The sequence below is a fragment of the Chenopodium quinoa genome, unplaced genomic scaffold, assembly GCF_001683475.1.
Source record: "Chenopodium quinoa cultivar QQ74 unplaced genomic scaffold, ASM168347v1, whole genome shotgun sequence".
Classification (NCBI taxonomy): Eukaryota; Viridiplantae; Streptophyta; class Magnoliopsida; order Caryophyllales; family Amaranthaceae; genus Chenopodium; species Chenopodium quinoa.
In genome coordinates, this window is record NW_018742914.1 from 8061527 (window position 1) to 8087925 (window position 26399).

Sequence of the window (26399 nt, forward strand, 5' to 3'; positions counted from 1 at the left end):
CACTCCTTTTTCCTCTCCAAACTTTATCTCTAATCCTAATTTAACTGTTACATTACCACTTGGCAATGAATTAATTAACCTAAATACCCCATTATTGTCAAATATAATTGAAATTTTTGTATATCTTGCAATTTTTAATTTTCCTTGAAATATGGATCGTACATCAACATTTTAGCACCATTTGTAAGGAGCACATTCCAAAAAAGTTTCAACCACTCACTCGATTATCAAACAATACTATAAATACACTCCTTTTCTAAGAAGCAAATCATCAACACTTGAGTTTTTCACAAGTAACAAAGCAAGAAAACCTTTATCTTCTCAAGAACAAAACACAAGTTCAATACATAGAAAATGAACTCACAAAACATTAACTACCATGCTGGTCAAGCCAAGGCCCAAACTGAGGTGAGAATTTTGAAACTTTTCATTTCATATATGTTTAACGTGTTATGTTATGTCTCTTTAATTCTTTAAATTTCACTTGGTTTTTCTTTAAAGATTTATTAAACACCCGAGTTTGATAGTAATATGACCTATAATTCAATTTTTTTTTTCCTTGTTACCATTACACCATGTCTTAATTTTCACGGTTCAATTCTTAAGCATGTGCGTACTTGTGCTAATTCTTGTTGTTGTGTGTTGTCTCACAGGAGAAGGCTAGCAACTTGACAGACAAGGCTAGCTCCGCTGCCCAATCAACCAAGGAATCCATTCAAGAGGTCCATTTCTGTCTTTCTCTTATTTTAAACCAAATCTTGCATGTTTTGAGACGGTTGTATGATAAGACATGTGCTTTCATTATAAAATTAGTCGTATATATTACTTTCAAAGGTGACATTTCCTCGCATGCTAGAAATTTCTTAATACCATAGTTTGATTACATGTAGGCTGGAGCACAAATGCAAGCTAAGGCACGAGACACAATGGATTCAGTGAAGGAAGCCACCGGAATGAACAAATGAAGCACCTAACTTTAATTGAAGTCTTGGCTACTTTTTATGAATCTAGCTTTTTTAATAAGTGGGGCGAAGCTTGAGTTTCTAGCCATTTTTTTCTAGTACTATGTTTTGGTGTTTTTAGGGTTTATTTTAATTTTATCCTAAATAGAGATGATTTATATCCTCTAGATGTCCAATGTAATATCGTACTACTACTAGTTCTTCGAACTTCTTATATAAAATGAAGTGAAATTTTATTTGCCTCAATTAGTTTTCGATTTCCTCTCGGTACTTAAAGTTTTATTTATTTTGATTGAATATGAAAATTATTATTTCCTTTCAAATTAACACCATCTTGTGTTATTACTTCGTACAAATGAAAGTTGGGAATTAAATGTTGTATGCTCGTATTCTTCCTTTCTCAATGAATAAATTAAAACTTATCAAAGTGTACAACATTATGCTTTTAATTTCACTAGCTTAAGAAGACGTGATGGTTTGAGATTCAGTTAGGATTATCCTCCTTACACCATAGAAAAGAAGTTAATAAATATTAGAGTATGTAAATAAAAAAAAAAAATACTTATATTGATTCTTAAAATAAGTTAATAGCTTAGTTGCGCCATTAAGGATGACATTCAAATATTTTAGTTTATCAATAATTTTCACTTAGAGTTGTTGTTAAAAAAATGAAAGAAAAACAAAACATATGCTGGATCACTTGCATGTATGTAGCAATATTTATCTTTTAACAAATTTGTCTTATTTTATCGGGATCATATTTTCAACTTAACTTATGGTCTTTTCACATAAATAAAGTTACTTCTTATGGTCCAATGGGGTTTGATATGATTTTTTATTTATTTGAAATTAATGTATTTTTCATGTCTTGATATATCTTTGATTGTATTTGTAAGCTAATAATATAAGATGAACCATCATCAAGTGAGGTCGGTCTTATTACTTTTGGATTTGTAATGTTATAATCTAGTATCATATCATATCATATATCACTAATAAATAAATTCGGTTTCAATTTCGCAGCCACGAAATAGCAACACTTGGCATTCCAGTTTTTCGCCAAGTGTCACGCCACGTAGGCGACAAATAGGTATTATTGTGACACACATGATGCTAAGTAAGCGAAGTTTGGATAGATTTTTAAGGATAAAAAAGTAGTACAAAGTTTTATTACCGATATACTTCTAATATTTCATACATACAAAATTAATCATAACTTTTAATAAATATCTTATAACCCGGTACTATTTTCATCAGAAGATTCGTTTTAAAAAGTTCTTTAAAATAAGATCCATTTATAATATATTTAATTTATTTACAAAAATAATATAGAATTAGTGAAAATAAGTTTTATTCATGAAAAATGATTTTTGTTTTGGTAAAAATACTTTTAGTTTAGTAAAAATAATTTCAATTCAATAAAATATATTTCAATTCAATATGTCTAAATATCCTGCATTATCAAAAGGGATTATATGATCGTATTAACATTCAATCCATAAAGTTTATCCTAAACTTTTATCAACCATCTAGGCATCGCCTGGGCACAAAACTAGTCATATCATATATCACTAATAAATAAAGCCGGTCTCGCAGCTAGGCCACGAGACAACGACACTTGATATTCCAGTTTTTCACCAAGTGTCGCGCCATGTAGGAGATAAACAAAGCAATTTTTGGATATATTTTTTAAGATAAAATTGTTATATAGAGTTTTATTATCGATTAAATTTTAATATTTTATACATACAAAATTAATCATAACTTTTAATAAATAACCTATAACTCAATTCTATTTCCATCATCAAATTTTTTTTAAAAAGTTCTTTAAAATAAGATCCATTTATAATATATTTAATCACAAGCTTTTATACGTAGCTGGCCAAACCATGTCACCAACTATTACAAGATCAGAGTTACTTCGTTAGTGCTATAGAGGTTACTTGGTTAGTGTTATAGTGGTTACTCAATCAGTATTATATTATAGATAGGGGTTAATTAGTCAGTGTTAGAGGTTACTCAGTTAGTATTACAAAGGTTACTTGATCGGTTTTATAGGGGTTACTTTGTCCGGCCAGATGGGTGTGGTTAGCCGCATACAAAATGCATTGTTATTTAAATTATTTAAAAAATATTAGATAATTAGTAAAATAATTTTTAATAAAAAATAATTTTAATTTGGTAAAATACTTTCAGTTCATTGAAAATATTTTAAGTTCAATAAAAATAATTTCAAGTCAATAATAACGTAGATATCTATTTACAAACAAAACTACACAAAATACACTCCATATGATATCGTAAATCTAAATATCCTACATTATCAGAACAAATTATTCGACCGTATTTAACATTCAAGTAAAAATGTTGATTTTAAAATTTTATCAACCATCTGGGTATCGCCCGGGCACAAAACTAGTCACTAATAAATAAAGCCCGGTCTCGTAGCCAGGCCACGAGACAATGACACTTGACATTCCAATTTTTCGACAAGTGTCGCGCCACGTAGGTGATAAATAGGTATTATTGTGACACCTACGATGCTAAGTAAGCATTTTTGGATAGATTTTTTAAGATAAAATTGTTGTATAGAGTTTTATTATCGATAGAATTATAATATTTTATATATACAAAATTAATCATAACTTTTTATAAATATCTTATTACTTAATTCTATTTCCATCATCAAATTCGTTTTAAAAAGTTCTTTAAAATAAGATCCATTTAAATATATTTAATCACAAACTTTTATATGTAGCTTGTCAAACCGTGTCATCAACTCTTATAAGAGTTACTTTGTGAGTGTTATAGGGGTTACTTGGTCAGTGTTATAGTGGCTACTCAATTAGTGTTATAGATAGGGTTACTTAGTCAGTGTTAGAGGTTACTCAGTTAGTATTACAAGGGTTACTCGGTCAGTTTTATAGGGGTTACTTTGTCCGGACAGATGGTGTGGCTAGCCGCATACAAAATGCATTGTTATTTTATTTTATGAAAAATATTAGAGAATCAGTAAAAATAAATTTTAATCTGTAAAAATAATTTTAGTTTGGTAAAAATACTTTAAGTTTAGTAAAAATAATTTAAGCTCAATATAAGTAATTTCAAGTCAATAATAACATTGATATTTATTTACAAACAAAACTACAAAAAGTACACTGTTATATAAATATAAGCCATATGATATCGTATGTCCAAATATCCTATATTATCATAACGGATTATATGACTGCATTTATTAACATTAAAGTAAAAATGTTATCTTAAAATTTTATCAACCATCTGGGCATCACCCGGGCACAAAACTAGTATATATATATATAAAGGGGGTATTTTCCCAAGTTTTTAGAGCGCCACGTAGGATTTTATTTTTTAAAAAATTATTACAGCGCCACTTAGGATAAATATTTTAAAACGCTACAATCGGATTATGCCACGTGAGATCAGTTTTTTAAAGCGCTATGTAGGATTATAATAAAAAACCGTCACGTAGGATTAATAATTTTAAAACGCTACAATAGGATTATGCCACATAAGATTAATTTTAGAGCGTCACATAGGAAAATGTCATATTTTAGCTAATGAAAAAAAAAAAAGAATTGAAATTTATTTTAGATAATTTTTTTTATATTAATTATAAAAATAAAATCAGCGTGTTTTTTTTGTGGTTGAACATATCGTGTGGCCGGCTGAGATACACCCAAACATTGACCGAGTAACCCCTGACCGTCCAAATAACCCCTGATCGATTGAGTAACCCTTGATCAACCAAGTAACTCATGACCAAGTAATCCCGACCACACGGTGTGACTAGATATGAATTTGATCGATTGAGTCACATATGAAACTTTGTGAAATAAAATATTATCTTTTTATATTACGAATTTTATCTAAATATGAGAAACAAAGTTAATAATTCATTTTATAATAAAAAATTCAAATAGTAAGCAAGCAAATACCATAAAGTTTATTAGATGAATATATATTTAGTAAAATATTTTATTTGAAAAAAATACAAAGAAACCGTACATCAGAGTTATTATAATAAAAAAAATATTTTAGTAAAATAATTCATCTAGTATTATTATATTAAGCTATGTACCGTAGTATTAATCACAACCTCTTTACCAGTCAAAATTCTCTATGTATACAATTTATAACAGCATTGTTTACATTGCACAGAGTTTTAAATCTATTAGTACCACCATAAACGTTCATAATGTTTTCTATTATTTCAATTATCGTTTATGAATTTCGTATTACTACAAACCAAATAAAATTATAGTACCCCTAGAAACTTCTATAATATATTGATGGATGAGAAAAACCAATTTAAAGCTTTCTTCTTTTTGTTCTCTCTCTCTCTTTTTTTTTTTTTTTTTTTTTTTTTTTTCTCTTTTTTCTTTTTTCTTTTTTTTCTTTCCAAGAATTTAAAGCTTTCTTGGCCTAATGTAAATAAAATATTTCTCAAATGTTTAAGTAAAAATATCAAATTAATAATACAATTTTTATACTACAACATATTATCAAAGTATGTGTTATGCAAGAAATGGGAAATATATATTATAGTGTAATAAAATGTGCAATTTTTGACTTTTAATATCTGCACTTACATATTTAACTGCGTATGTCTTTAATTACATTATTTACATACTATAATTATAAGAAATATACTTATTATCTTGGCAAATAAAATAAAATAATATATATATACTTATTAACTCATAGTTAAATTTTGTTTACCAATGCTTTAATTAAAATTTTGATAATTCAAATAACACATTAAACAAATCCAACAAAATTATAAGTTAATTTTGTCTTCCACCAATCCACTAAATGTAACTCGTACCAATTAGGCAATTACCAAATCTATGAAGCAGTCAAAGTATAGATTTTAAAATTATGGATGTTCTGAAAATATGGATCACAACAACCTTTAAACGCACATTTTATGAGGAGCTCATTTCACAAAAGTATCAACCACTCATTTAATTTCCAAACATATCTATAAATTCATTCCCTTTCTAATTCAATAAATTAATCAAATTTGAGTTTTTCACAAGAGTTAGAAACAAACCAAAAAATAAAAATATTTTCCATTCTCAAGTACTAATACAAAATGGACTCACAAAACGCTAGCTACCAAGCGGGTCAGGCCAAGGCCCAAACCGAGGTGATTTTTTTTTTTTTTTTTTTTTTTTTTTTTTTTTGTTTGTTTGTTCTTATTTTATATTTTTAATTTTCTAATTATGTATTTAATATATTTGATGTTAATCCGATTTCTTATAAAATGTTGGGATGTCATAGGAGAAGGCAAGTAACATGGCGGACAAGGCTTGTTGTGCCGGCCAAGCAGCTAAGGAAACCGTTAAGGAGGTGCTTTCCATTTACCCTCTATGTACTTTTTATTTCACACAACATTTCATTTATACTTTGTATTTCATAAACAAATTTAAATTACATTGTTTATTTAATTAATTATCACATTATCCTTGTTATTTAAATTATAATCACTAGTAAATACGACTACTTTTATTCATACATTCTAAGATGTATAGTATGATTAAGATGCATCAGTATTGATTGATCAGTTAAATTTATCGTATATTTATAGTTTGATGTTTTATTGTGTATAGGGTGGATCACAAATGCAAGCTAAGGCAACTAGAGCTATGGATTCAGTGAAGGAAGCCACCGGGATGAACAAATGAAGAACTTAATTAACTTTGAATTATGAATCTAATTTTTATTAATAAGTGGGTAAAGCTTGCATATATGCATGTATGGCAAGCTTTTCTAGTACGTAGTATTACTTTTTGATAATTTTTAGTTTTTTTTTTTTTCATCTTTAAAAGAGGCTTCATTCTTCGAGATGCTCAATGTGAAATACTATGGAGTGATTCTCTACTCATTGCAGCTTATATGAAGTCAATTTTATTGACCTTGATAAATGGATTCTCTCGATCAAATTTCTGTCAATCTTAACGAAAGTATGAATTTTGTTTGATTAGAGTGGCTTAGACAAATAAACACAAAAAAAAAAAAAGCTAAAGAATCGAATGCGTGTATTCAAATTAAAGTATTATGATTAATTTACATACTAGTGTTTTAACTTTTTTTCTTTTTTCTTATTTTTTTTAAGCTATCTATATAATAAGAATGTGGTCAAAGTGGTATATGAAAAATGCAAAATGCAAAATTGAAATTTATAATTTTTATTGTTTTCTTAAGTATATGAACGCACAAAGTATCATCTTAGGTTTAAATGTTGATCTAAGTTTTACAAAGATACAATATATTAAGAATTCAAGACTATCAATTGTATGAAAGGAGGGGTTAGTTGAGAATTACTATCAAATGTTTAATACGTCAAGATTTAGAGAATTATGATAAGCATTATCAAAGTTCAAATTATAACTAATCATAAGTTTAATAAGTTTAAGTAAGTCCAAATTAGACCAAATGAATCCAAATAAATTCAAATAAGTAAAAACTAGGTTATCCCCATGCGATGCACGGTTAGAATTAATTTTTCTTGTAATTTATGTTTTGGTGCATTACATCGTATATGAATATAAGAATTAGATATAAAAATAATTTATATTTAAGGAAAGTAAAAAAAATAAATAAATTAAAATGCCCGACCAAACATCAAACAAATTAGGTATGTGAAAGTGTGAAACTATAATTTAAGAGAGAAACTTGGTTAAATAAATTTTATATAGACATTTATGTATTGAAGTCAAAGTGTAAATTAATAATAAAAATAAAAAATATTAATAATTAATCTGATAACATCACACAAAGAAATTGGAGGGAAAATTTTTAATGTAGAAATGACATGTAAGATAGTTTGAGGGTTGATAATGTCAGCAATGTTTAGTTTTAGTAATAGTTAATAGATTAAGCGAAATAATAGACCTAATAATTCCATGATATAAAAGCAAAAGATGACTAAAGGAGTAAACATAATCCCTACTTACGAAATTACGACACGTTCCCATTTAACTCACATTCCAAGTTCTAGCCCAATATCAATTACTAGCACGAACCCTAAAAAAACAAAAAAAAAAGGTTGAAATTAGTCTTAGAAAAAAGCCCATTATGTATTGGCCAATTGACCCGACAAATAAGCCAGTCCATAATAATTACGTAATTGTTTTTATAATTCACACGTATACAGACTACAGAGAATAGAATCAATTCCAATTTCCATGGCTTCCCACTTTAGAAAAAGAAAGTGAGACAATTTCTCATAAGATTTAATTTAAGTTCTTCGCAATCTGAGCTCTAGTTTTGTAATTCGATTCTAAAGGCTATATTTTTATTGGTAAGTTTTTATTTTAATAAATCAAGTCTGATTTTTGTTGTTCATTTTTTTTTGGGAATTTTTGTTTTTGAAATAGACATTGTGAATTAATTTTGATTACAAGATTATTGTGCTCTGTTTCTTTCTAGGATCTGATGTTTGTTAGTTCTATCTTTTTTAATGGGTTTGATGGAATTTGGATTGATTCCATATGCGATGAAAAATTGAGTCTCTCTGATTGTGGTAATTATAACTGGGTTTTGCCAATTTCCTGGAAAATTGTAACTTTCTGATTGTGATTGTGGTAATTATGACTGGGTTTTGCCAATTTCCTGGAAAATTGTAATCATAATGTGATTTTTGACTTAAATTCTGGAATTGTTAGAGATTTTTTTAGTTTTAATTCGTGCATGCAGATACTAATCGAATATAATTTGAGAATTTTCTTGTATAGGGTTTAATTTTGGGTTGCATAGTTATGAAACAATGTACCCGTGTTGTTCGGATTTAGTTGTCGCGTTACTAGTTCAAATTACACCATCAATGCGACTATTGTTATCTAGAAGGAACGGAGGGAGTATGTTTTGTAACTTGGGTAATATTACTCATTTTGTTTAGTTGAAATAGTGTAAGATGATTGGCTTAATCTTGATACTTTGCTGGAAATTAGAATAAAAAATGAAACCCTATAGTTAATTTTTGTTCGGCGTGATTAATCATATGTTCAGGGACTTTTAAAGAGATACCTGAGATAGAAGTATGGCTCCAGCTGAGAATCCTAAGAGAAGAGTAGCATTTGTGCTGACTGACGGCTTAGGTGATGTATCTATCCCGAAATTCGGGTTTAAGACCCCGTTGGAAGTGGCTAGAGTGCCCAATCTGGATGCTTTGGCTTCAGCTGGAGTTAATGGGCTTATGGATCCTGTTGAACCTGGCTTAGGTTGTGGGAGTGACACTGCCCATCTTTCTTTGTTGGGTTATAATCCAAGGGTGTATTACCGTGGACGAGGTGCATTTGAGTCAATGGGTGCTGGGTTGGCCATGTCACCAGGGGATATTGCATTCAAGGTAGTAATCCTCTAATTTTTATTTGAATTTTGTCACTATGATATTTTTATCAAGTTGTTTCTGTGACAGTTTAATAAGAATATAGGAGTAATCGACAACGTTTGGTTGTAAAATTACTGAATACTGTACTTGATATGGAGTATATGCATGCTTGTCATGGGCATATTTATGCTTTCTATATGTATTGGTGCTTTTGTAATGCCATTTTGTTTTGATTCAGTCAAATTTTGCAACATTGGATGAGAAAACAGGCATCGTCACTAGTAGAAGGGCTGATCGGCATTTTGAAGAAGAGGGGCCTATTCTCTGTGCTTCTCTGGATGGGATGAAATTGCCATCCTATCCTGAGTATGAAGTTAGAGTCAGGTGCATATGCTTCTCATTTCAGTTCAATTTTATATTGATCTCAGGGTTTCATCCACTTTGTGAAAAATAACATTTTATGGACCTATGCTGCATGAAATCATGAATCAATTTATCAACTATGTGAAGCCCTGTTATTCAGTGTACATTTATTGTTTTAGCTACTTGATTTTAAAAACTTGAAAATTCCCATGTATTGCTGTGATTGATATTAAAAGTTGTAGTATATCATGTCGACGGTATATATGGTTTATGCGAAAACTTCGGTGATAAACTTTGCAATATTTGGTGCTGTTTTGTGCAGGTATGCCACAGAGCATAGATGTGGAGTGGTAGTGAAGGGACCTAAGTTAAGCGGGAATATTTCAGGAACTGACCCCTTGAAGGATAACCGCTTACTTCTACAAGCCAAGCCCTTGGATGATACTGAAGAAGCAAAACACACAGCTGCAGTTGTGAATGAATTATCCAAGGAGATATCACGTATACTTGTGTCACACCCTGTGAATGCAAAGAGAGTAGCGCAGGGAAAGAGCATTGCTAATCTTGTCCTGTTACGAGGTTGTGGTATCCGAATTGAGGTCTGTTCTTCCTTACTCCACTTCCTAGATTATTGTTTTGCTAATGTGTGCCTCATAGAAAAAAAGTTGATGTAATAATTTTTATATGGACTGGACTTATTTTGTGATCCTTGGGAAATGGGTTCATCTCCCTACTTGAGTTTCCAATCTTGGACAGTTAAACCTTGTTTAATTAGCTAATTGCATGATCATTTTATTGCTCTATGCCATATCTGGTTTTAACTATGATCCATGCCTTTTCAGTAGTTTGTCAAGTTAGTCTTGTGTGGTACATATCCTGTCACGTGGTTTAGTCTAGTTTCGTAGTTTATTGAAATTTAGCTTCAAACTACTAGAAGAAAAGAAATATAGAATGTACAAAAAGTTCAAAAATTGCCTCATGGAAAAAGATGATATTAGTCGATTTCTTTAGTGAGTTGGATATTTTAGCTTTGAATGTTATTTTGTTTGTTTATTTGTTTGTTGTTTCTGTTTTCATCCAACGTCTTTTCTTAGACATCACTTATTGCAGGTACCACCATTTGAAAAGCAACACAGCCTACGACCATGCATGGTTGCTCCTACTAAGATCATTGCTGGTCTTGGGATGTCTCTTGGCATTGATATCCTTGAAGCTCCTGGAGCAACAGGAGACTATCGAACCCTGCTAACTTCCAAAGCGATTGCAATAGCCAGGGCTCTTTCAGCTCCTTTAAACTCTTGCCCGAATGTTTTTGTTCCTGGGGAGGATGAGCACAAGCCTGGTCATTCTGATGGTTACGATTTTGGGTTTCTGCACATCAAGGTATTCAACTTTCCTCTATTTAACCGTTGATATATTCCCTACTTTGATACTTAGTACCTTTAATATCTACCAAACCTGGTTCCCACCCTTGGACACCTGGATACAATGTAAACTTTGGACTGTTTGGAGTTTGGACACTTCAAACTGGAGCAAGGGCAAGAGGAACTCCCTGTATTCAGTTTTTTTTTGCATCAGTTCCACACCTGTATCATTCTTCAATATGTTTGTGCACAGTTGCTGAAAATTTTCGATCTTTTTCTTTTTTCCTTTAATCAGCTATTGTTTGCTTTTGTGATTTGTATTTGCTTATGTTTTTTGTGAAGGATTTCTGAAGCACGAATTTTACTCAAGTATTAGAGCTCCCACCATATGAGATAGCATAGTGTATTTGATGGTTTGATCATATTCATGACAACTTTTTCCAAGTCCATTTTTCATATTCTCTTGTGATGTCAAATTGATTTATTCTTGCAGGCAATAGATGATGCAGGCCATGATAAAGCAAGTGTTTTAAAAGTCAAAGGGTTAGAAGCTGTTGATAGAGCAATAAGGCAGCTAGCTAAACTGCTTTGGCAAGCTGAATTGACAGGAAAGTTTGAATACTTCCTCTGTGTAACGGGTGACCACTCTACACCAGTCGATTATGGGGACCACAGCTTTGAACCTGTTCCTTTTGCACTATGTCGATTGAGAGACTTTGTGGGTGCAATAGGCGGTGAATCAATCCTGATGGAAACTTCCCTCGAACCTTTTCCTCTTCCAACTGTGAATGCTGGGGAAGATCTAGGGGATGAGTGCATATGTGACGATGAAATAAGAGCCTCAGTGAAGGCTTTCTGTGGTGATTCAGTTTCTGAATTGAGCGAGATTGCTGCTGCAAGGGGTTGTCTGGGCCGTTTTCCAGGGAGTGAGATGATGGGAATCATTAAAGCATTTCTGAAGCTGAAATTTTAATCTTCTCTCACAGGAAAAGGAAGGTAACTGACTGACTTCAGGGAACTGATTGAAATTCAATGACTGTCATGATTTTGGCTGAATTACTCTCAGCATAAACTTTATGATATGATGTTCTGCTATCAAATTTCCTGCTGCTGATGTTGTTGTATCTACTGCATTCACATTCTGATGGTTCAGATACTGACCGAAGTTTTGATGTGTACATACTGCATTCACTTTCTGAGAATTCAGATACTTGTATCATTCCTGAAGATTTTGTCATAGGAATCTGATTCTTCTGTACCTCTTTTATAAAAGAGTGAAGACCTCATGTTATTAATTTATTCTTAATAATTACAAGCAATACATGTTTCTCAAAATGGCATTAATTCGTGGATTTATGCCTGCTACCCTTCTTCATTAGCATGTGTTACATCTTTAATATTTGTACTTTCAGCCAGAGTTTGAGGTGTTATTATAGACCTTGCAGTAAGTTAAATCCTAACCCCTCTATCCGGAATTAGTTATGTTATCTTAACGGCTTAAGCAATGAGTACTAAAACCAAAGAAATTTAACGATAAAAGTCAAATGTGGCTTATTATTTTTAATTTTTAACTTCAGCTTTTTTTTTCGAGGATGAAACTATTGGTCACTACAGGATATGCATACAGATTTTTGGGTTTGTCTTATTTTGCTTTCTTTACACCACTCTATATCAAAGTTATGTACTAAAATACAGTATGACCCACTAAGGTACATAAAAGAAAAAACAATGACTGCTTTCAGCCTTAAAGATGCACTATCTTTATATCTTCATCTGTAAGGAATAATGCTTCATTCACCTAAAAATTTAACAAATTCAATAATTGAAATCACTTTGCATGAAAAACAGAGTAAAGCTCCACATCATTCTACATTAAAGTACTAAAAAATAACCACTCAATTTAAAGTTGATATGACACTTAAAAAATGTGGACTATACTTGTATATATATATGTATAAACTCATATACAATAAGATTAAGAAATCAGATTCACCAATCACAAAGAAATCAAAGTTGTTAAGAGTATATTTGATCATAGGATAATGTATGTTACAAGGGGTCTGTCATTATACAGGAAAGACCCAAGCTCCTTGTCAATTAGGCCACCAGATTATGCACCAAATACTGGAGTATTAGTTATAACTGATGATTTAACAGAAGAGCAGGATACTTACTGTTGGGGTGCCTGTGATTATAAGAGGGTTAAGACTTTACCCTTCCCTCAGAACAAGATGCTGTCGATTGTTCATTCGTCAGACATCAGAGATCCTACTGTCACTAAGGTTTGGTTTCTCCCGGTTGTTGGTGAGCCACTGTCTGCTCATAGGTACTACATTATACGAGCTAAAGGCCAGCACAAAGGGTACTCTCTCTAACTCTCTTTTCGAGGCCAAGTTATATGATATTGAATTTGAATTGGTGATTATACATAATTTATCTTATAAAAGCATTAATGCCTTCAGTTATTAAACTATTTGATCATGGTATGGTACAAAGTTGAACTTAAATCATGTGAAAGGGATCCTATATTGGTACTTTGGAGCAAATCCTTGTATATTCTTTCTTTTAATCTTATAATTTTCCTAATTCTATCATTGTTTATTAGGAAAGCATGCACAAGCTCGAAAAAGTCAGACATATGCTCCTGTTGCTGCTATTCTGACTTTATAAACGATATAAAACCGAGGCCATTTGATTATAGAGACATCTACCAACAGTTTGAGATCCGCCGTTACCATGGTGGTGGCTTCTATGCTAAGTCTGTCGCTTATGATGGAGTTCCTCCACGATTCTTACGAAAAAAAGGGTGGGAGGTAAGAGTTTATCGTTCTATTCGAGGAAAAATACACGATGCATTAGGCCTAGATGAGTCTGTCCAAGCATCTCTTCCTCCACCTCCATCTTATCCTCTACCACCTCAGAATCAACATGCTGCAGTTATCGTAGGACGATGGTATAGCCCCTTCTTGTTTCTTAGGTAAGCAACAAACAATAAGCTCAATTTTGGTGTTTATAGTTTTGGACCTCCTTTATGCATCAACATTTATATGCATCGTCATGTTTATGATTGTTATTGTTACTTTAATGTAGGGAAGAGGCAAAGTTGTGGCGACACATGAAGAAATCGATGTTCTATGAGATCACCCTCGAGCAATATTGGGAAGAGATATACTCGCGACCAAATAGGGGTAATGAAGAGGATGACACCATTGTCATAGACGCGATGGTTAAAAGAGAAGAGGTATTAGTCTATGGCTCGGAAGCCACGATAGAAGTGAAACCTATGCTAGGATTTGTGTGTTTCACAGTGCCTAACAGTTCAGGCAATGGAAATAAGGTGAGGTTGGGGATGGGATTGGCGGTGTTCGAAGCCATGAGAGGGATACAAATGGAAAGAGGATGGATGGAAAACCAAGAAGATGATGTGAGAGTGGAGAGAGTTGAAGAGATTGGAAGGAGGAGAAGAGAGAATATGAAATGGAAAAGATTTGGGTGTTATGTTTTGGTGGAGAGCTTCTTGGTTAGGAGGATTGATGGGATTTTGATAATGAAGTACAACTTCAAGCATACACATAAGATTCAGTGTAAATGGGATTGACTTGTAATATTTTGTAAACATGTCAAAACTGTGCACAGAGTTTAGTTAATAATGTATATACAAACATGTACGTGTGATGTTTTAAACTATCTCTTGTACTTTGTTACTTTTAATCTCATGATAAGCTCTATTTTACCTTTGATATTAAAATTTATTTTTCCAATATAAATTTGACTCATCATCAAAATAAAATTTAAAAGTATTTAACCCTCTAAATCAGCAAATTATATTAGAATAGAGGTGATTACTAATCGTGTCGTAATTCTAATATATTAGAATTACGATACGATATTTTATCACCTCTATCTAGAATTCTAGTGAAGGCAAAGAGTATCACTAGAACCAACTACCAAGTAGAGGTGTCAGAATCACACCCGATTCGAAACCGACCCGAAAAATATCCAATTTAGATTTCAATTCACACGGACATTCTAATTTTAGTGTGACTCAACATTAAAAATTGACCTGATCCGACTCGACTCGACCTCATCAGATCCGATCCGATCATCCGAATTGACACCAAGGCGTTTCACACCGTCATTTAAAATCCAATCATTCATTTATGATGTGGGCACATTTCATAATGGGCTGCGCTTAAATCTTGCATTGTATTTGTAGTTTTCTACCAAAGACCACATGAATCATTTAAAAGTCCAACAATTCTAATTTAATGCAAACAACTTTCCTTCCTTTCTTGTTTATAATAATGTGGGTTAATTAATTTTTATATTATAGACGAGTACAAACTTTGTTTCAAGTTTTACTGATTTCAGTAAACTGAACTAAAATAATGGCAACTCAAGCTCTTCTTTCTTCTTCTCTGACTGTTTGTCCAAGCTTCAACTTCAAGGGTAATCTTCCTTTAACTCTAAATATTTTTAGTGCAATCTTTATATTCACTGATTATTTTTGGGTTTTTCTGGGTTTGGATAGTTTACTGCCATTTTTTTTTTTCTTACTGTGTTAGTTGAAAGTTGTAAATAGTACTCCCTCCGTCTCAAAAAGTTGTTCCTGCTTTGGAGGTGATTGTTTCAAAAAGTAAGAACAACGTTTAGAGACGGAAGGAGTAGTACATTGCATGATTTTGGATCAAATTATCTAGATTTGGGCAATTTTATCTTACTGTTAATGTTAGGTTGCACCATTACAATAAGAAAGTCAAATATTGGATGTATTTCATACTTAGATTGTTGGTTGTTTATGGCCATGAGGTAGGCCTAACCCTGTCTCCTGTGATCTGGTTGGATGGTTTTCACCATTACATAATGTTTTTCATAATTTTTGTAAATCTATTTTGAGAAATATTAATAGTCAAAGTTCGACCTTAAAAAGCTCGAGTGCATTATGAATGGAGGAAGAATTATGTTCAAATTAAATGATTAGTCCAATTATTGTGGTTTTGAATATATAATTTGATAGTTTGAGCTTTAACTGTAAACAATGTTATGAAGAATTTTTACAGTTGAATTCTGATACTTTACTGTCTTAGACAGTTAGGACTAAACTGAATTCATTTTGTTTAGGTGATGGACCAGGCATCAGGTATTCATCATTGAATACTAAGTCATTGAAATTTGTGAAGGTTTCCACTGGATTTAAAGTAAGAGCACAAGCTGCTGCATATGCTGATTCACGAGGAATCGAAATCCCAAAACATTGGTATAACATAACTGCTGATCTTTCTGTTAAACCCGCTCCACCCCTGAATCCTCGGACTTTTGAGCCTGTCAAACCGGAAGATTTGGAACCTCTCTTCCCTGAAGAGTTGATCAAGCAGGAAGTGAGCAATGAAAGATTTATTGAAATACCGGAGGAGGTTATTGATGTTTATAGTCTATGGAGGCCAACTCCTCTTATCAGGTTCTGTTTGTCTTTTTAGTATATTTTCGATTGCCTTATGTTTGTAAATCTTTTAATGCGAAAGTAAACTTGTTGAAATCCATGTAAGAGTGTGCATTCAAATTTATTTTCATACATAAATGTAGAGCCAAGAGATTGGAGAAGCTCCTTGGAACTCCTGCGAGGATTTATTACAAGTATGAAGGTGTTAGCCCTGCAGGATCACATAAACCTAACAGTTCAGTACCACAAGCTTGGTACAATGTGCAAGCAGGTGTCAAAAAGATTGTGACTGAAACTGGAGCTGGACAATGGGGTAGTGCCCTTGCCTTTGCTTGCAGCATATTCAACCTAGATTGCGAAGTAAGAGTTACTTGATTGTGTGTTTCTTCAATTTTTGTTTCACATATTCTGTCTGATCTCTTTGATTGAATTTTCTTTTACCAGGAAGAAATGATGACAATTTGCATACTTTTGGTTATTCTCAGCATATATATGCTAGGCTACTTTTTTTGTTTTGCTAATTCTTCTATGTAGCATATATTTCCTTTTGAAAATCATCTAGGGTTCTCATATTCTTTCGAGAACTTTGTTCCTTTCTTTTTCATGTTCTTAACCTCAGTTTTGGTGCACATGAGTTATGTCAGTTGGAGCTTTCTTAAAGCTAATGATGTACACCCAGAGATAATAGGATTGGCCTAATTGTATAAGTGTTTCTCTATTATGTTCATTGATGCGGTTGTGTCTTGTGTGTCTTTCGTGCTTTTCACTGAACTATACATAAGCAGAAAACTTGTGCTAAATGCATTGATGAATGGGTGCATAAAGTAAACAAGAGGGCCTAAGTGTAAAGCTTTTCCTGCATATGACTATATGAGTTCCTTTTCCGGTTTGCACGTTTCTTATTCTAATGTGTGTGTTTTCACAATGATTGGCTGATAATTTGTAGGTGTGGCAAGTTCGTGCCTCATATGATCAGAAACCTTATAGGAAACTGATGATGCAGACTTGGGGTGCCAAGGTTCATCCGTCACCATCTGACTTAACTAATGCAGGCCGGAATATCCTGCAATTAGATCCATTGAGCCCTGGCAGTCTAGGAATAGCAATATCAGAAGCCGTAGAGGTTGCTGCAGCAAATCCTGATACAAAATACTGTCTAGGAAGTGTGCTTAATCACGTCCTGTTACATCAGACTATTATAGGCGAGGAATGTATAAAACAGATGGAAGCATTTGGTGAGACCCCTGACGTGATAATTGGGTGTACTGGTGGAGGGTCCAATTTTGGAGGGCTATGTTTCCCTTTTATTAGGGAAAAACTGAGTGGTAAAATGAATCCTCTCATAAGAGCTGTTGAGCCTGCTGCTTGCCCTTCCTTGACCAAAGGGGTGTTTACTTATGATTACGGTGATACTGCTGGGATGACTCCGTTGCTGAAGATGCACACTCTTGGTCATGACTTCATCCCAGACCCTATCCATTCCGGTATTCTCTCATTGTTCCTAGTCTATATACTTCAGAAAACCCCGATTAATAACGGCGTTATTAATTTATGATAATGTTGGTATGATTGTGTAGGTGGGCTGCGTTACCATGGTATGGCACCATTGATTTCACATGCATATGAATTGGGTTTGATGGAAGCAGTGGCTATTCCACAAACTGAATGTTTCCAAGGTAATCTTACTCCCTTGTAATCTTCAAGCTTGTACTTCTTATAATCTTCCTGTAAATTTGCTAGCACGCAATGGCATAGCAAGAAATTCCATGATAGTAAATTTGTTTGGCTCAACTGAATGAAACTTTAGTATGATCTGAACCTACTCTGATATACATCAGGAGCCATACAATTTGCAAGGTCTGAAGGACTAATCCCTGCACCAGAACCAACCCATGCCTTAGCCGCTGTTATCAGGGAGGCTCTTCATTGCAAAGAAACGGGAGAATCTAAAGTGATTCTGATGGCAATGTGTGGACATGGCCACTTTGACTTGCCAGCCTATGACAGCTTTTTGCAAGGAAAATTAGTCGATCTGTCCTTTTCTGAGGAGAAGATACGAGAATCACTTGCCAAAATCCCCCAACGTGTGTCTTGAAGAGCTGAGTCCTAAAATTTAAAGGTATGCATGCTCCGGGCTTCTTTCCTTTCAGTAATATATTTTCGGTTAGATTGTTGCTTGGGAGCTTAAAAAATTGTTATTATTAGCCTGTTTGATGTGTGTGATAAATGTTTTCAGATTGAACTAAATCATCTTAAGTTAAGAAAAACTTATCAGTCTATCAATATGCATTGTAAGGTAGGAGTTGTTTGACTGTCATGGTTTATGAAACCAATTTTTCTACAAAATAACATGTCTTTCATTTGGCTTCTAGACTTATGTAATGTTCCCCTTGCTCTGTGATGTTCATGCAAGATTTTTGTAATTGTCGGTGTTGTTAGTTTGTTAGATCCATCAAGGATAAGCTTTTTACAAAATGAATCTACATCTGATCCCAATTTCGTATGAACCTGAAATAATGATGGATTGATAATCTTCAATTTCTGTTTTGTTTTGATTATGCATTGCGCTGAGAAAATCACAACATGTAATGCCATAATATTGTGGATTTTGTTTTTGACATTACTAACCAAAAATGGGTTAAATGGGAGTTGGTCACTAAATAGAATGAACAATTATGTTATAGCTAAATACAGAATTCTATTTTACAGCCTATATTTTTGAATGGGGCAGGGTTGGTTTGGTGTTGTCATTACATTAACTAAATTCGGATTGCTACTATATTGTTACCCCTAAAACAAACTAATAACAGGGAAATATGCGAATTCATGCAATGAATTCATGAATTCTTAATGAAAACATAAAATATTCCATACAATGACAGATTCCTTCCTAGCTTAATATATATTTTCCCAGGTCCAGCTTGAATATAATTAAGGTACCACCTTTTTTTGTTGCAAAACACCCATAAAAACCTCGATTTCCTTCCCCAAACCTTTCCAACCTCCATTTCTTTCCGACCATCAGATTTAATTCAAGAGATCCCTTGAAATGGCACGTCGAAGCAATGGCATCACAGCCTGCATAAATTTGATAACTCTCCTAATTGGATGCTTCCTTTTATGCCTTAGGATATTCTTGGCCACCCATAAGGACATGACCTGCTTTTCTCTCCTGAATTCACCTTGTCTTAGAATAGGTATCCTGCTTGTGGTCATATCATTATTAGGACTAATTGGGAGTTGCTGCCGCTCCCTTTTCATTATGTGGCTCTACTTGTTCGTCTATTTGATCCTCATTTTGGTGGTGGCAATTACTGTTCTGCTTTGGATTGTTGTTATCGCCAAAGGTGCTGTCCGCCTTGATGTTGGGAAGCCTCACAAGCTTAATGACTTCACTTTCTGGTTCCAAGATCAAGCGATGGGTATAGCTGACTGGTCCGTAGTCAGGAAGTGCTTGATCCGCAAGGATATTTGTTGTCATGACCTAAAGGATAACTTCTTCTTTTCAAACAACCTTAAGGTTTGTTACACTATTTTTAATATTCGTAGGATGTGAAACAATATGAACTTGAATTCACCCTGCCCCTAAATAATGCAGTACTTCGTAGTTGATTAAAAATAAAATAAAATAAAATTAGCTTGTTCCAAGATAATGTATGTATAAAGTTAAGCACATAAAAACTCATCTTAGACTGTTTGCATTAGGATCCTTTAGACTTGATGATGTGTGTCGGTGCTCATAACATTCATGATTATAACACGTCCACATCATTATCGGTGACTCCTTGTAGCAAACCTGACAAAATTTTGTTTATGTTTTACACAGCAAGGTTGCTGCCGCCAACCTGCCAACTGTACTGTGAACTTTTTGACGAAACATGACTGCGATGTTTGGAATAGGGACACCAAAACAATGTGCTACTACTGCAGTACTTGTACAGAGGGATTTGTTAGCCAACTCGCCGTACTGTGGAAGAGGTTGTTTCCGGGGATTGTCATACTGCTCGTTGTCCTCATTATTGTTTTTAATATTGGATGCCGGGCTTTCAGGCAGAATAAGGCTGATCATTATAGAAAACTCCATCAAAGAGATCAAACTGCTAGGACTTGAACTTCAACCCAGATAATTGTAGAGTTGTAGAACACTTTTGGATACTCTCATTTGGAAGTGCATTTTACCTTAGAAACACAATGTAATTTTGGGTGTTTTAAAAATGCCTCTTTCATGTGTTTGCTGCAAGACTTATATTGGCTGCTAGCAGCAATGTTTTACATCTATGCCTGTATGATGTGTAATTGCAACCACAGAGATCTCCATTCTCCAATTTAAGGTGGATGTAGCCGATGCCAGTTGCATCAAAAAAAAATTGACGAGCTTCAAATAGATAGAAATCGTTATATACACCCGGATGCACGGTGCACCCAAGGGAAATGGAGATGATATTCCTTTCGGCTTATACATTCTAATTGCATAAGGTAATGCCTGTATGATGTGTAATTGCAACCACAGAGATCTCCATTCTCCAATTTAAGGTGGATGTAGCCGATGCCAGTTGCATCAAAAAAAAATTGACGAGCTTCAAATAGATAGAAATCGTTATATACACCCGGATGCACGGTGCACCCAAGGGAAATGGAGATGATATTCCTTTCGGCTTATACATTCTAATTGCATAAGGTAATGCCTGTATGATGTGTAATTGCAACCACAGAGATCTCCATTCTCCAATTTAAGGTGGATGTAGCCGATGCCAGTTGTATCAAAAAAAAATTGACGAGCTTCAAATAGATAGAAATCGTTATATACACCCGGATGCACGGTGCACCCAAGGGAAATGGAGATGATATTCCTTTCGGCCTATACATTCTAATTGCATAAGGTAATGTGTATATTAATTACAATTTGCATTTTCTAAAAAGAAATTAAAAATGTTGCGCTAGAAGGAGGGGTCGAACCTCCGACCTTGTGGTTAACAGCCACACGCTCTAACCAACTGAGCTATTCCAGCTTATTGTTAAAGCTGTATAGAAATTTGTTTTAGTATTAATGCTCTTACCTATAAATTAGATCTTCAGACTAAAATTATGGTGAAATTTAACATGGTCTTTGGCACTTAACTATTCACTGAATTTCCAAGAGCTGAAGGATTAATCTCGACATTGCAAATGCCGTGATCAAGAGATTCAAGTAAGCTCTGCATAACTGCATTTTAGACACTTCATATACATATTTGTGTGTGTAACATTGCAAATAATCTTGCTCTTAAGCGATTTATTAAATTTGGCGTCATCTGAACTCGAAATAAACATCTGTTGTCAACCTGTTCATTATATTTGTCTTCATTTGATCTTGAAATAAACATTTGTCAACCATTGTTCTCTGTTTCACTAAGCTTCAAAGTAACTGTTCAATAGCAGATAACATGGTATAACTTGAATGAACAACTAAAATACTACATCAACTGAGATTGCTGTATGTAACGACACAAAAAGAATTTTAAAAAACATCGCTAGAAGGAGGGGTCGAACCTCCGACCTTGTGGTTAACAGCCACACGCTCTAACCAACTGAGCTATTCCAGCTTTGTTGCCAATTCATTAATACTCGTAAACGTAATCTTTGTTTGTAGCTTGTTGCTTTGGCTTTGCATTCTAACTGCTGAAAAATGAAAATACCCACTTTATGAAAAACGAGGCAAATTTAACAAACTTTTTCACTAGCAAATTAGTAGTACAAATAGGAAATTTGATTAAACAACCGATTCAAAGGTCAAAACACTATTTGCTACCACCAACAAGGCCATAATCTAAAATGTGTATAGTGGTAGCAAAAACTAATACTAGAGCTCAATAAACTTGTACAAGCAAAGACTAACAAGAGCTCAAGCAACTTGTACTTACAAAAAACTAAGAGAGTAAGGCATTAAGCCGTTAATTACCGAACAAGACCATAGCGTAGTCTATAAGGTGTGGTAGTAAAAGCTAGTACAAGTGCTCAATTAAACTAAACAAGCAAAGACTACTACAAGAGCTCAAGGAACTACATTGCACAAAACTAGGGAAGTGCAGCACTAAGTCATTAACAAGTTGAAATCAGCAGCAATAGGTGCAAAACCAGCAATCATTGGCTTCTTTCTTACACCAAGATCGCACATTCTTCTTCCCAGTCATACTATGAACCCACCACAACATATTCGAAAGCGAGTTTCCTTCATGAAAACCTTTCAAATCCCTTATCTTCTTCAATGCATTCTTGTGATCATAAATTGCTTCCAATGCATAAACAAAACCCTTCCAACCATCAGTAGCTTCCTTCCTCGCCAAAGACGGCAACGCCCATTCGACAACATCCCTAACAAACCCGACATCGGAAAATAAAATCTCAGATAACACGGGCGTTATAGGAAGAACCTGAATACCAACCCTTCACTCCTTATTCTCAGCTACTGTAAACCATAATTTACCGTCTCTCTTATACTCCCAACATAAACCAACCATCTTATTCTTCTTACTAAACTCCCCCTCATACACACCACCCTCCTTAACATGCCACCATGTTTTAACAGCCTCGATCTCAAACGAGGCTAGTGTCGATCCAACAGTCACTAGATGATCATCACCATACACCATACCCAATAGCGAAGCCGAGTAATAAGCATTGATCGAAACACTCGGAATCTCAGAATGCCGAGGATGATTATCATGTAAACAATTTGTCCATGAATGTAACTTATAAGGATCAAATGACCTAATTTTTGTGTACTTAGATTTCGCTTTATTCTTCCCTAAGCTCATATAAGATGCAACCAATGCATATGCATGATCCTTAAACTTCATACCCCATTCATCATCAAATTTTGCCAAAACAGCAATACTAAACACAAAATAACCCAATGTAAAATGATGATTATTGTACCTACCAAACCCGTAATCGGCTAACGGGTACGAAGAACCCGATTTACAAACAATACCACCCCATTTTTCATCATACAAAAACCCATTTTTCTCAAAATTATCCACTAACCAAGGTTCAATATATTCCCTTAAAGACATCTTAATTGCTGGGATTAACTCCATGCAATTAATTTCTTCCGCAATTTAACCCCATCTAGCAATTCTAGCAACCTGCATTGCATAATGATAAGAATGGGTGGTTGAAATTGGGGATGAATTCAAACCACCATATTTCCAAAGTGCACTAACAATTTCTGGGTAATTTTCTTCAGAAATTCCTCGATTCGAGTGCCATGAAATTGGAACATTATTAACCCTAATACTCCATTGATTTCTAATTACAGCAACTAATTCCCCATCAATTGATTTATACTTAAAATTATCAAGAACCCTAATCCCAGAATTATAAGCAGAAATTAGCTTAAGATGCAGTGGATGGGCTAGAATTAACAATTGATCTCCCCACCCTTTTTTCTCCCATTTATAATCCAACTTAAATGGGGTTGCAAAAATTGCTTCGCCATTAACAGGGTAACAAGTACTGTATAAATCGAGGATTTCTTCATTCTTCTGGGTTTTTTCATCTGGTAAAATCGCAATTCTAACAACCCCAGAAAATAATTTTGAACTAACAAAATGGGTATCATCTTTTTTCTCAAGATTCAAATCAGAAGAAGAGTAAATTATCCAGATTTGCTCGTTTTGAAGCTCGACTTTGTGTTTTCTGGGGGTTGGAGAAGAGAGAGAATTAATGGCGGATTTTGTGGAAAAAGAGAGGGGTAAAGTTCTGGAAACTTCTAGAGTAATGTAGGGACATCCTCTAGCTAAGATGAATCGAAAATCAGAAGAGGAGAAATCTAGGGTTACAGTGAGGTCACTGAAGGAGGAGACAAAATGGCGGGAAGATTGAGGAGTAGATATGGTGAGATCGGGGGAGAAAGAGTGGGAAATGGAAGAGGAAGATGAGGAGATTGATGGGTAGGAGAGAGAAAATGAGGAGGGAGAAAGTTTTATAAGGTATGGGTGGACGAAAGATGGTTGGTCGGCGTTTCCGACGATAAAGTTAGAGTGGTGAGGATAGGAGGGGTGAGGAGAAGTATTTAGATGGGTCGGGAATGTGTTTTGAATTCGATGTTGGGAATAGAAATTGCGATGTTGTTGTCGTTGTTGGTGTTGTCGTTGGTGTTGTAGTCGAGTTTTCGAGTTTGATTACGGCCATTTTTGTTGTTCAAGGGTGTTTGATGGTTGTTTTTTTTGTGGTTTATGGAAATTTAAGGGATGAAGAATGCAAGAAAATGAAGGGAAGTGGAGAGTAATTGGGGTTTAAAAGAGGGAAAGAAGGATTTAAGCATGATGATGATTATGGGTGTTGGGAAGATAAATATGCAACATTTTTTAGGTAATGGTGGTAATTTGGGGGTTCATGCATGCTCTGCTTGGTTCCATGCAAAAAGAAGGTACTCCGCATTACAAGTAATTGACACTTGTTAGATTGTGTGATTTCTGATTTTCTCACTCGTGTGTATTTCAGCACCATCAAAATTGGCTACTAGTATTAAAGTTTAGCCGGTATGGTTGTATTTGTGTTCATGGTATTTGGTTCTTTACTCGTTTAAATTCACGAACAACTTAATGTTTACTATGGACTATGGAGTCTTTTTAATTGATTATCTTTTCTATGGCGCCGTAATTTAAAAAAAAAAAAAAAATCCATAGTCTCGATTAATTTATTTATAAGATTGTTTATGAGATACTTGCAATTATTTTAAGAAACTTAATTAGGATGACCCATGCGATTAAGTGTTTTACTACCTTTGTTTCATATTTTTTGCAACTTTGGAATATTTTATGTCTTACAAATAATATCTCAAAGTTGCAAAAAATATGAAACGGAGGTAGTACATCTTTGTTCTAATGTAAGAAGTTTACTTATACCAGATAGCGTCATTTTATCTACTAGTATAACAAATTTTGTGGTCAACAATTAGGGTTGACAAAGTTTGTTAGTAGATACGAAGCATACAAGCAAGCTAGCTCAGCCCAATGTTAAACAACCTGAAGTAGTGATGTAGTTTTACCAAGTTTACAAGCCTAATTCAACTTGTATGATCAAGTTTATGTGATTAAAAGAATAAATATCATTGTAAAAATCATACTACGTATTATTAGACTAAACAAGAGAGTGAAGAATAGCTCAAGTGGTTTGAGCCCCCTTCCCAGTTTTAAGAGATTTTGAGATCAATTCTCATCATCCGTCCTTATGGCTCTTTAAACACCAAAAAATATTCTTTATATGTGTAATCGTTTTTCCACTAAGGGGTAATGAGAAGAATTTTAGAATGGATTGATAGTTTGATACCTATGCCTAGATCGCGGGTAAAGGAAATTTTATTGATAAGACCTTTTCAATTGTGGCCAAAATTATTAGACTAAACAAAATTTGACTCATATTCGATTTGGGGTCCGAATCTGGCCAATGTGAAGGGCTTAGGGGTACTAGACTCACCACATCCAAATTCTCAACTGGACTACGCATTATAGGTCCAAATATATAACCCATTAAAAAGCCCAATCTAACTGGTATAGATAACTACTTCTCCAAAGGGCTATCCGCATAGGACCCATCCTCAATAATTTTAAGTTATTAAATTACCGAATATACATGATGGAGTATTAATTGACTACTGCACTATTTTGATTAGAAAACATAATCAAAGTGTTAAATGCATTATTTGGTGTTTCATTGAATTTAGATCGTCCTTTTATGTCTGTATTAATATTAAACCTATACAATGTATTAAATGAGAAACAAATACATTTAGTACAAGCTATCATGACTTCATGAGTCATGATATTCTATCATAGTATTAAAATTACTAGTCTATTCTAATTTCATCTATACGAAAATGACTTCACACAAAAAAATTAATGTCGTGATGAGTTGATGACAAAGTGTGT

General features: G+C 33.8%; 7 protein-coding genes and 2 non-coding genes across 9 annotated transcripts; 5 read left to right on the plus strand and 4 right to left on the minus strand.

Moving 5' to 3' along the window:
• The first annotated feature begins 267 nt into the window (after positions 1 to 267).
• Positions 268 to 1219, plus strand: LOC110728148 (late embryogenesis abundant protein, group 3-like). The gene is made up of 3 exons (XM_021907797.1): positions 268 to 408; positions 654 to 722; positions 891 to 1219. Exons 1-3 carry the CDS (start codon positions 355 to 357, stop codon positions 963 to 965), a joined length of 198 nt encoding a protein of 65 aa, XP_021763489.1. The 5' UTR covers positions 268 to 354; the 3' UTR covers positions 966 to 1219.
• Positions 1220 to 8136: 6917 nt separating this feature from the next.
• Positions 8137 to 12367, plus strand: LOC110728151 (probable 2,3-bisphosphoglycerate-independent phosphoglycerate mutase). Its single transcript, XM_021907798.1, has 6 exons — positions 8137 to 8292; positions 9000 to 9339; positions 9560 to 9705; positions 10007 to 10283; positions 10795 to 11067; positions 11542 to 12367. Exons 2-6 carry the CDS (start codon positions 9031 to 9033, stop codon positions 12019 to 12021), a joined length of 1485 nt encoding a protein of 494 aa, XP_021763490.1. The 5' UTR covers positions 8137 to 8292; positions 9000 to 9030; the 3' UTR covers positions 12022 to 12367.
• Positions 12368 to 12466: 99 nt separating this feature from the next.
• On the plus strand, positions 12467 to 14788 carry LOC110728152. The gene is made up of 3 exons (XM_021907799.1): positions 12467 to 13410; positions 13654 to 14025; positions 14139 to 14788. The coding sequence occupies exons 1-3, from the start codon at positions 13091 to 13093 to the stop codon at positions 14644 to 14646; spliced, it is 1200 nt and encodes a 399-aa protein (XP_021763491.1). The 5' UTR covers positions 12467 to 13090; the 3' UTR covers positions 14647 to 14788.
• Positions 14789 to 15298: 510 nt separating this feature from the next.
• LOC110728153 (tryptophan synthase beta chain 2-like) lies at positions 15299 to 20433 on the plus strand. Its single transcript, XM_021907800.1, has 7 exons — positions 15299 to 15497; positions 16170 to 16506; positions 16632 to 16848; positions 17435 to 17972; positions 18066 to 18164; positions 18327 to 18607; positions 20315 to 20433. Exons 1-6 carry the CDS (start codon positions 15437 to 15439, stop codon positions 18581 to 18583), a joined length of 1509 nt encoding a protein of 502 aa, XP_021763492.1. The 5' UTR covers positions 15299 to 15436; the 3' UTR covers positions 18584 to 18607; positions 20315 to 20433.
• Positions 18614 to 20793, plus strand: LOC110727724 (tetraspanin-9-like). Its single transcript, XM_021907304.1, has 3 exons — positions 18614 to 20040; positions 20180 to 20213; positions 20315 to 20793. Exons 1-3 carry the CDS (start codon positions 19538 to 19540, stop codon positions 20597 to 20599), a joined length of 822 nt encoding a protein of 273 aa, XP_021762996.1. The 5' UTR covers positions 18614 to 19537; the 3' UTR covers positions 20600 to 20793.
• A 630-nt stretch (positions 20794 to 21423) lies between these two features.
• TRNAN-GUU lies at positions 21424 to 21497 on the minus strand. Its single transcript has one exon. It is a non-coding gene; the product is annotated as a tRNA-Asn (tRNA).
• A 499-nt stretch (positions 21498 to 21996) lies between these two features.
• Positions 21997 to 22070, minus strand: TRNAN-GUU. The gene has a single exon. It is a non-coding gene; the product is annotated as a tRNA-Asn (tRNA).
• A 510-nt stretch (positions 22071 to 22580) lies between these two features.
• LOC110727725 (endo-1,3(4)-beta-glucanase 1-like) lies at positions 22581 to 23540 on the minus strand. The gene is made up of 2 exons (XM_021907305.1): positions 22983 to 23540; positions 22581 to 22898 (listed from the first exon to the last, which is right to left on the minus strand). The coding sequence occupies exons 1-2, from the start codon at positions 23538 to 23540 to the stop codon at positions 22581 to 22583; spliced, it is 876 nt and encodes a 291-aa protein (XP_021762997.1).
• A 45-nt stretch (positions 23541 to 23585) lies between these two features.
• LOC110727726 lies at positions 23586 to 25389 on the minus strand. Its single transcript, XM_021907307.1, has 2 exons — positions 25377 to 25389; positions 23586 to 24298 (listed from the first exon to the last, which is right to left on the minus strand). The coding sequence occupies exons 1-2, from the start codon at positions 25387 to 25389 to the stop codon at positions 23586 to 23588; spliced, it is 726 nt and encodes a 241-aa protein (XP_021762999.1).
• Positions 25390 to 26399: the final 1010 nt, after the last annotated feature.